Genomic DNA, 9,767 nt, shown 5'->3' with positions numbered 1-9,767 from the left:
GGCCAGAGTGAGTGAATGCTGAAAGAGCGAACAGTCAGAACCCAAAATGGGACAGACATCAGAGATGCCAAGGCACTTGGGGCACCAGGAAGGGAGCAGCAGAGAAGGGCAGGTAGAAGTCCTTGCCTACAGGAGGCGTTTTCCCAACTGACGACCCCTCCTCTCCAGTGACTCTAGCTTGTGTCACATTGTCATAAAACCAGCCAGCACAGCAGGTAAGAGCATATGCTGGTCTTCCAGAGGATGTGAGTTCAATTCCCAGGACCTGTAACTCCAGCTCCAGGGGCATCCAATGTTTCTGGCCTCCAAGGGCACCTGCATTCATATGCAAGTACGTGTATATACATAATTAATAACAATAATTGTAAATATTTTTTTCCAATTGAAGTCTTTTTTTAAAAAAAGATTTTATTTATTTATTAGGTATACAGCATGTATGTCTGCAGGCGAGAAGAGGGCACCAGATCTCATCTCAGATGGTTCTGAGCCACCATGTGGTTGCTAGGAATTGAACTCAGGACCTCTGGAAGAACAGTCAGTGCTCTTAACCTCTGAGCCATCTCTCCAGCCCCGTAAATATTTTTTTTTAAAAAAAACAACTTTTCAGCTGAATGTAGTAATACACACTTGTATTCCCTGCTACTCAGGAGGCTGAGGTTCAAGAATTCTAAACCAGCCTGGACAACACAGACAAGACCCTATTTCAGAAATTAAATTAAACTGGGTGTAGTGGCTCAGGCCTTTAATCTCAGCATTTGGGAGACAGAGGCAGGTGGATCTCTTGAGTTCAAGGCCAGGCTGGCCTACATAGTGAGCTCCAGGACTACACTGAGATCATGTCTCACAGCCTCCTCCAAAAAAATAAAAACCAAAAAACTATGTGGTCATGGTGGTGCACACTTTAATCCCAGTACCCAAGATAAGCAGGAGAAGCTCTGTGAACCCAAGACCAGTTGGTTTACACAATGAGTTCCAGGACAGACCCTAAAAAATAAAAACTAAAAGGAGAAAGGTGGTAGTGACTCAGGCCTTTAATCCCAGCACTTGAGAGGCAAAGGCAGAGGCAGAGGCAGGCGGATCTCTGTGAGTTTGAGGCCAGCCTGATCTTCAGAGTGAGTTCCAGGACACTCAGGGCTGTTACACAGAGAAACCCTGTCTCAAAAAACAAACGAATGAATAAACACAAAAGTAAATGGACTAGGCTATAGCTTAGTGGCACAGTGTTTGTATAGCAGGCATTAAAAAATATATAAATGAATTGACTATTGATGCTAGGAGATGCCATAAACACCTCTTAGCCACGTTGCCAGAGCTATTTTTTGTTAATTATTTATTTTTTAAATTTATTCTCATTTTATGTGTGTGTGTTCCTGAATGCATGTATGTGTGCCATCTGCATGGCTGATGCCCACAGAGGTCAGAAGCAGAAAATGGATCCTTAGAACTGGAGTTATAGATGGTTATAAGCTACAGTATAGGTGCTAGGAACCAAACCTTGGTTCTCTGCAAGAAAAGCAAGTGCTCTGAACTGCTGAGCTCTCTCTAGCCCTGTGCCATAGTTATATAACAGGGTCACAGACCTTAGCACAACTGACTCCATGGTGGAAGTGCCATTCATGCTCTAAAGTAGCACACAGCACCACCAGCCAAAGTGAAACAGAGGCCTAACCCATCAAAGTCCATGGTTATGGGAAAGTCTCTAAATGCGCTAACCTTGCCTTTGGCTTCTGTAGTTCTGCTTCTGTAACTGTTCTTGTTCACTTCAGTGTGTCAACCCAGGATATGGTTTTATGCTTAAAAGCTTACCCTGGGGCTGGAGAGATGGCTCAGGGGCTAAGAGCACTGGCTACTCCTCCAGAGGTCCTGAGTTCAATTCCCAGCAACCACATGGTGGCTCATAACCATCTACAATGAGATCCAGTTCCCTCTTCTGGTGTGCAGGCAGAACACTGTATACATAATAAATAAATAAATCTTTAAAAAAAAAATCTTACCCTGAGAGAGGCTAGGGGCTACACTGGGATCCCAAACACCCAGGGTAGTCATCTGTGGGATAATAAAAACTTTCTATGTCTGAGCAGTCTTCTCTAGTGAATACCCAAGTTATTTATAACCAAACATCCTAGGTGAGCCATCTCTCCAGGTTATTCTTTATTCTTTTTTTTTGTTGTTGTTTGTTTGTTTTTGTTTGTTTTTCGAGACAGGGTAGTCCTGGAACTCGCTTTGTAGACCAGGCTGGTCTCGAACTCACAGAGATCCACCTGCCTCTGCCTCTCCCGAGTGCTGGGATTACAGGCATGGGCCACCACCGCCCGGCTTCTTCTTTATTCTTTAAAAAGTATTAATTGTATGTGGGGGGTGGGTGGGGGGGTGAGATATACATATGTAAGTGTAGTTGCCTGCAGAGGCTAGAGGTATTTCATGCCCTTGGAGCTAGAGTTATAGGCAGTTGTAAGTCTGACAAACTGGAATCCTCTTTAAGAGGCTCCTAGTATCTGAGCCATTTCTCTGTCCTCACTTTCACTGGTTGTTTTGCTTTTTAGTTTTTTGGGGTGGGATGGGGGAGTTAAGACAGGGTCTCTCTGTGTAACCTTGGCTGTCCTAGAACTCACTCTGTAGACCAGGGTGGCCTCAAACTTAAGAGTTCTGTCTGCCTGTGCCTCCCCAGCGAGTGCTGGGATTAAAGGTATGATCCTCCACTGCACATCTCCAGTTCTGCATCTTACCGCCACTTAGCTTGAGTATCACCTTGTCATACCACTCCCAAAAAGAGGCTCATCTCCTCTTTTGACACTTGACCTTGCCTCTACCTCTCTAGTGCTGGGATCAGATGTGTACCACCTCTCTCTACCACTTGGTTTTGAAATGGTCCTTTAATCCAGTCTGGGCTCAAACTCCTGATCCATCAGCCTCTACTTCACAGGTAGTATTAAAGGCATGCACCTTCACACCAACCATGTGTGTGTGTGTGTGTGTGTGTGTGTGTTTTGCTTGCACGTATGTCTATGCACTATGTGCATGCCTGGAGGATACCGGATCCTTTGGAACTGTAGTTTCTGGAAGAACAGCTAGTACTCTTGACTGCTGAGTCATCTCTTCAGCCTTTTGTTTTGCTTTTTGAGACATTCTAGCTGAGTCGCCTTGGCTGACCCCAAACTTTCAGAGTTCCTCCTGTCATTACCTCCCAAACACGAGTACATCACACCAGTTCCGCCTAACTTTTTATACAGCACCTGCTGAGGCCAATCATTGCCTGGTATTGCTACTGGCTTGGAAACTCAAGCTGAGACTCTGACATACCTCTGAAGGGCTGACTATGCTGACATTGGCAGTCTCTTATAAGGGAGTATCTTAATCCATTTATCATGCAATCTTCCATTCTCATCTGAAAAGTGGAGAGTAACTAGTCTACATATTTAAATGGGCTTGCTGGCAGGGCTAAATAGGTTAGTACATATTATCTACTTAAAACTGGGTCTAATATTTGAAAGCATCTCATGGTACCTTCCCTGCTTTTTGTTTGCATGTTTTACTTTTACTTATTTTGCTTGGTGTGGATGCACACAACATTACACGCATGTGGAGGAGTCAGCTCTCTCCTACCACCATGTGGTCAGGCTGAGCAGCAAGTGCATCTTTCCCCACTGAGCATCTGGTCTGACACATCAAGGCCTCCACCTAGTGAAGTAGAGAAAAGCACATAAAACCTAAGCCTTGCCTGGTGGTGGTGATGCATGCCTTTAATTCCAGCCAGGGAGACACAGTGAAACCCTATCTCAAAAATCAAAACAAAAATCCTAAACTTCATCAGTGCACACAGTAATCTCAGCAGGGCAGAGGCTGAGGCAAGAGGATCACTTGAAATTCCAGACTAGCCTGAGCTATGTATCAAAAACTTGTCAAAAAAAAAAAAAAAAATTGGGCTGGAGAGATGGCTCAGTGGTTAAGAGCACTGGCTATTCTTCCAGAGGACCTGGGTTCAATTCCCAGCACCCATATGGCAGCTCACAACTGTCTATACCTCTAGTTTCAGGGGATCCAACTCCTTTACATAAACAAAAATATAAAACATGTGCGTAAAATTTAAAAAAAAAAAAAAATCAAAAATAACCACCACCAACCCCCCAAAAAGAACCTAGTACGTTGGGCTCTGTATTCTATTTTGTCTGGGCTAAAACTTGATGCTCTCTTTACCAATTCTATCACTTTTTTTTTTCCTTTTTGCTTCGGTTTTGGAGTAGGGGTACTTAACACTGAACCCATGACCTTGCACATAAGACTAAACCACATTTTACCACTCCTAAGAACATCTGTTTTCAGGAATCTCCTGGGTCACTTCTAACCACTAGCTGGCCAAGCGACACGGTGATCATTTCCTTAGGCAAGCAAACACTCCAGGCCTTTAATATGGTATTTCCTGGGGCTGGAATATCAACAGGAAGTCTTGTGGATGAAAGCTCTGCCAAAACATGCATTCCGAGAAAAGGACTGGTAAAGTGACAAATCTGTCCAGCTTGTACAACATCCTGCGGCAGACCTTACATCTGCAATCCTATTCCAATTCTCAGGGTTCGTGAACTAGCAAGGTCAACAGATATGGCTAGATAGAAGCCGAAATAAGAAGAAAAAAATGGCACTTAACAAGGTGGTGGGGACATTTATTGGCATAAGAAAAAGATTTCTTTAAACGGGGGAGCGAACACTTAACATTCAAGTCGCACCGTTTCATATACAAAACAAAAACAAAAACAACAAACACCTAACCCAAATTCTCCATCTGTACAGTCCTATTTCAAGATGACAGAGCAAAGGAAGAAAGGGGTAACGTTCCCTGCTTCTACACCACAAAGTTTAAGGCGCAAGAAGCTAACAATCCCCGGTGCAGTACAAAACTGCTTCCGACTGACTCCCAAGACAGTCATTTAATTATCAGTCCAAATTCTAAGAAAATTTCCAGGAACAAAGGGTCGATTCTCCCCATGCCCGGCTCAGTGACCTGTAGTTGAGAAGCCACGGGGAGAAGACTCATTAAGCATCCAGATCAAAGTCATCGCGCTCCTCATTGTACTCCAGCACGTGCCGCTTGATCTTGGACGAGTCCACCCAAGTGACAAAGTCCTCCATGCTGCGAGTGACGAGAAAGGCAGGATCGGTGACCACATCTGGGCCTACGCGGACGTGACCCTGCTCCACAAAGGCCACAGCAGCCTGGAGGTGCTGCGCCATGCGTAGCTTGAGGAGCAAAGTAGGCAGGCGGCGGCGGCAGAAGGACGAGGCTGAGACGAAGTCGCAGAGTTCTAGCGAGCCACGCGTGGGCACCAGGCCGAGCGCATATAGCTTGTCCAACAGCGCCGCCGAGGCGCGCACGCGAAATGGGTCTCGTTCGGGGAGGTCGCGCAGGCGCCGCGCCAGCTCGCGCACGGCGCGGCTCAGCTGGTTGTAGCGCGTGTACTCCTCGCGCCGCTGGAGCCCGTACCGCCGCAGCACGCGCAGCTCGTGAAGGTTGTGGTCGGTGACCTCCCAGTTTAGGAAGTCCACCTGCTTCAGCAGCTTCTGCTCATGGAACTTAAGCTTCCGCACCATGTTGGAGAACGCCAGAGAAAGCAGACAGCACGTTGATAACGCAGCACAACTTCCGCCTCGGTGCGGGAAGACCCCGCCGTCCAGACTTCTGGGCCAATAAAAAGTAGGCGGCAGACCACGCCCCCGTTTTTTATTGGTCCAACGTAGGAACTTCCTGCTAAGGGGGAGACCAGCGGGAGGTCGGAGAGGCGTATTCTGCAAAGTGAGCGTCTTAGCTGCCAGGAATCATCTCATCTAGCACTCAATAATTTTATTTCAGATTTCTGTCTTTGGTGACCTTGAAGAGAGTCTGCCCATCAAGAGAGGCAGACGTTACTTTCGAGAGAGGAGTAACTGCTTTTGGGAGTATTTACTCTGCTAAAAGATGTGGTTAGAACTGTGCGAACTTCGCGCGCCAGTGGTCCCTAGAGCTGGCGAATAGTCCCACCTCAGCCTGCAACAGGTCGGTCACTGGGCTGGGAAAGGGATTCTCCTTGCCAAGTAGTACTGAGCAGCACCAAACCTCTGGCATACTGGTTTCCTGGACGTTTCCTAGACGTACGTAATCAGGGTGGGAAGCAGCCTGACATCTGGCTTTCACTCTTTTGAGACAGGGTGTCTCCCTAGGTAGCCCAAGCCAGCCATGAATTCGCTGTAATCCAACTGGCCTCAGTCTTCCAGAATGCTGAGATTCCTAGCATATGAGCCAGTACGGTCATCTATTTTATTTTATTTTATTTTATTTTATTTTATTTTATTTTATTTTATTTTATTATTTTGTACTTTATTTTAGGGAGACAGGGTCTGCCTGCCCTGGTATTGTTTATGTAGACCAAGCTGACATCGAACCCAGAGATCCACCCACTTTTTTATTTTATTTATTCATTTATTTATTCATTTATTTATTTATTTATTTATTTATTTATTTATTTTTGGTTTTTTGACAGGGTTTCTCTGTGTAGCTTTGCGCCTTTCCTGGAACTCGCTTTGTAGACCAGACTGGCCTCGAACTCACAGAGATCTGCCTGCCTCTGCCTCCCGAGCACTGGGATTAAAGGTGTGCGCCACCAGTGCCCGGCTCGGGTCCTATTGTAGAGGCAATTCTATGTTATTCAGTCGGTCTGGAGGTTTTGTGTTTCCGCAAGCCCTAGTAGTTGATATGAGAAACTCAGAGCGGAAATACAAGTCCTAGCCCTTTCGTCTGAAAAAGGTGAAAATATCTTGTCTGCCAAACTTGCCCAGAAATCCCCCAAGCTCAAGAATATCTTCCAGCATAGTTCTTGTCTGAAATCATAGAAACAGAACTAAGGTTAAAGAATTTTTTTTCTACTGAATCCCCACTCTGATAGGCCCTTCCCCATTCAAATCCCACCAAACCTCAAGCTCCTGGTGCGTGGCACACAGTCCTCATTTCCGAGGTGAGGTTGTTGTCCCTCATTGTCTTTGTCAAAGGACAGTCTGCTTCTGTTGAGGTCAGAAGATCTGTGCTCTTGTTTCCAGGTCTGCTCAGATCTAACCTCTTTTTTTTTTTTTAAGATTTATTTATTTATTATGTATGCAGAAGAGGGTGCCAGATCTCATTACAGATGATTGTGAGCCACCATGTGGTTGCTGGGAATTGAACTCAGTACCTCTGGAAGAGTAGTCAGTGCTCTTAACCTCTGAGCCATCTCTCCAGTCCCAGATCTAACATCTTTGATACTGAAACCTCAAAGAGGTTTCATTGGGGCTGCGGTGCCAGCCCCTTCCCTGGTCTCTCTCCTCCCCTCTTCTCCCTGCCCCTCCTCTCCTCTCTCTCCAAATCCCTGAACTTGCTATTGGCTGCCAGCTAAACAGTCAATTGATGGACTCCATTTGATGTCTGTCTAGGTGACCCATGCAAGGCCCTTCCCTTTTTGTCGTCCTCAGGGTCTAGAATAAAGAGCACTGCACAGATGTGGTACAGACATACATGTACACCAAGCCAGTATACACTCTTAACTGCTGAGCTGTCTCCATCTAAGGTCATCCCAGCCCTACAAGGAAATATACTTCAAGCTTGTTATAGACTCTAAAGGGAGCTGAGGCAAGATGGTTTAGCAGTTAAAAACACCACTTATTCTGGGCAGTGGTGGTGCAGGCCTTTGCCTTTAATCCCAGCACTCAGGAGGCAGAGTTAGGCAGGTCTCTGTGAGTTTGAGGCCAGCCTAGTCTACAGGGTGAGATCCAGGACAGCCAGAGCTACAAGAGAGACCCTGTTCCAGGAAAAACAGCAACAAAAACTGGCCAAGTCCGATGATCTGAGGTTGGTCCCTAGGAACTACATGGTGAAAGGCGAAAACTGAGTCTCACAAGTTGTCCTCCGACCTCCAAGACATGCACTGCAGCACACACAAAATAAATAAAAGTAAAACAAAAATTTTAGTCCAACAAAAATCCAAGGATCATCTTGATTGCTGTATTGGAACAGTGGTGTGTGTGTGTGCGCAGAAACCATAAGGAGGCCACTGTAGCATCCAGGTCAGATCAGAAAGAAGGTACCTGAAGGCAGAAAATCAGTACTGAGATGTTTGCAAAAGGAGAAGGACATGATGAGAAGAATCGAGGATGATTTTTTTACATCCCAACAGCTTAGCTATGTATATATACGTCATCACCTGAGATGGAGAAAGAAGATACAAGTAGAGAACAGATCCGGGGATGGCAAGATCAGAAATTCCAGTTTGTAGATGGTAGGTTGGAGACATCCATTAGAAGTCCAAATAGTGGGGTTGGGGATTTAGCTCAGTGGTAGAGCACTTGCCTAGCAAGTGAAAGGCCCTGGGTTTGGTCCTCAGCTCTGGCAAAAAAGTCCAAATAGTGCTGAATGCTTTTAATTCCAGCACTGGACAGGCAAGAGCTGGTGGATCTCTGTGAGTTCAAGACCAGCCTCATGTATATGGAATTCCAGGACAGCTATATAGAGAAGCCCTGAGGCTTTTCATTTGTTTGTTGTTGATTTGTAGTGTGTGTGTGTGTGTGTGTGTGTGTGTGTGTGCGCGCGCGCGCGCGCGCGCGCGCGTTTTGGTTTTTCTAGACAGAGGGTTTCTCTGTGTAGTTTTGGTGCCTGTCCTGGATCTCACTCTGTAGACCAGACTTGAATAAGGCATGTGCCACCACTGCCCGGCTTCGGTTTCTTAGGTAGTGAGGGTTTACACCTTTAATCCCAATACTTGGTAGGCAAAACCAGGTGGATCTCTCTGAGTTTGGGGCTAACCTGGTTTACATAGCGAGTTCCAGGTTGGCCAGGGCTACATAGTGAGACTTTTTTTTTTTTTCTTTAAAGGTCCTAGGGGGATTGGCAGAATTAAGAGATAAATTGGTTGGTAAAGGTGCTAAGCCTGACCACCTGGGTTCTATCCATCTCTGAAACCCCATGTTGAAGTGAGAACAGACTCCCACAAATTGTCCTCTAGCCTACACACACACACACACACACACACACACACTCTCACGCACACCAAATAAACATAATAAAAACCAGCCCAGCCAGGCGGTGGTGGCGCACACCTTTAATCCCAGCACTTGGGAGGCAGAGCCAGGTGGATCTATGTGAGTTCGAGGCCAGCCTGGTCTACCAATCGAGTTCCAGGAAAGACGCAAAGCTACACAGAGAAACCTTGTCTCAAAAAACCAAAACAACAGCAACAACAACAACAACAGCCCAGTCCCCTAAATGGCATTCAGAGCCAACTTTTCTGGCAGGAATGATGAGGCTAGGGGATAAAAATGGGACAGGAAGTTTAGAGATAGGACCTCAATCCATGTTCTCAGTCATGAACCCAAAATGTCCTAATTGGAGGCCAAAGAAATGCCAACAGTGTTTGTGGGCTCTGATCCCTAGTCTGATTCTACAGGATCTTAGGATTGCTTCTTCAAAGGTGGAAAAAGTGAGAGCAGATAGAACGTTCTCTGTAGGGCAAGAGCCCAAGGCAGCAAGCAATTCAGAGAATGTTCTCATTGGAGGCCACAAACATCAGAAGAGTTCTGCTTTTTATTTTTGTTATCTTCTAAGTGGCACCTCTACCTAAAGGTTGTAGGGCTGTCACCATGGCCTGAGTATATGACTGAAACTAAGAGGAGGCAGTCAGGCCAGCTGGGCTGACCTGCTCTTCCTTCCCCATGCCTCCTGCTGGTTTCTGTCATTTTAACTCCTGTCTGCTTCTTTGTAGACAGACCCTCATTCC

At 46.0% G+C, this 9,767-nt stretch overlaps 1 protein-coding gene across 1 annotated transcript; it reads right to left on the bottom strand.

The window, feature by feature from the left end:
• Positions 1–4,637: 4,637 nt before the first annotated feature.
• Imp3 (IMP U3 small nucleolar ribonucleoprotein 3) lies at positions 4,638–5,655 on the bottom strand. The gene has a single exon (XM_036193332.1). It carries the CDS (start codon positions 5,581–5,583, stop codon positions 5,029–5,031), a length of 555 nt encoding a protein of 184 aa, XP_036049225.1. The 5' UTR covers positions 5,584–5,655; the 3' UTR covers positions 4,638–5,028.
• Positions 5,656–9,767: the final 4,112 nt, after the last annotated feature.

Source organism: Onychomys torridus, chromosome 7, assembly GCF_903995425.1.
Source record: "Onychomys torridus chromosome 7, mOncTor1.1, whole genome shotgun sequence".
Classification (NCBI taxonomy): Eukaryota; Metazoa; Chordata; class Mammalia; order Rodentia; family Cricetidae; genus Onychomys; species Onychomys torridus.
Note: the sequence above shows the minus strand (reverse complement) of the source record. Positions and strands in the feature narration are given on the sequence as shown.

Bases quoted from the DNA above. Each gene is read 5' to 3' on its own strand.
- Imp3 (XM_036193332.1), bottom strand. From the start codon at position 5,583: ATGGTGCGGAAGCTTAAGTTCCATGAGCAGAAGCTGCTGAAGCAGGTG.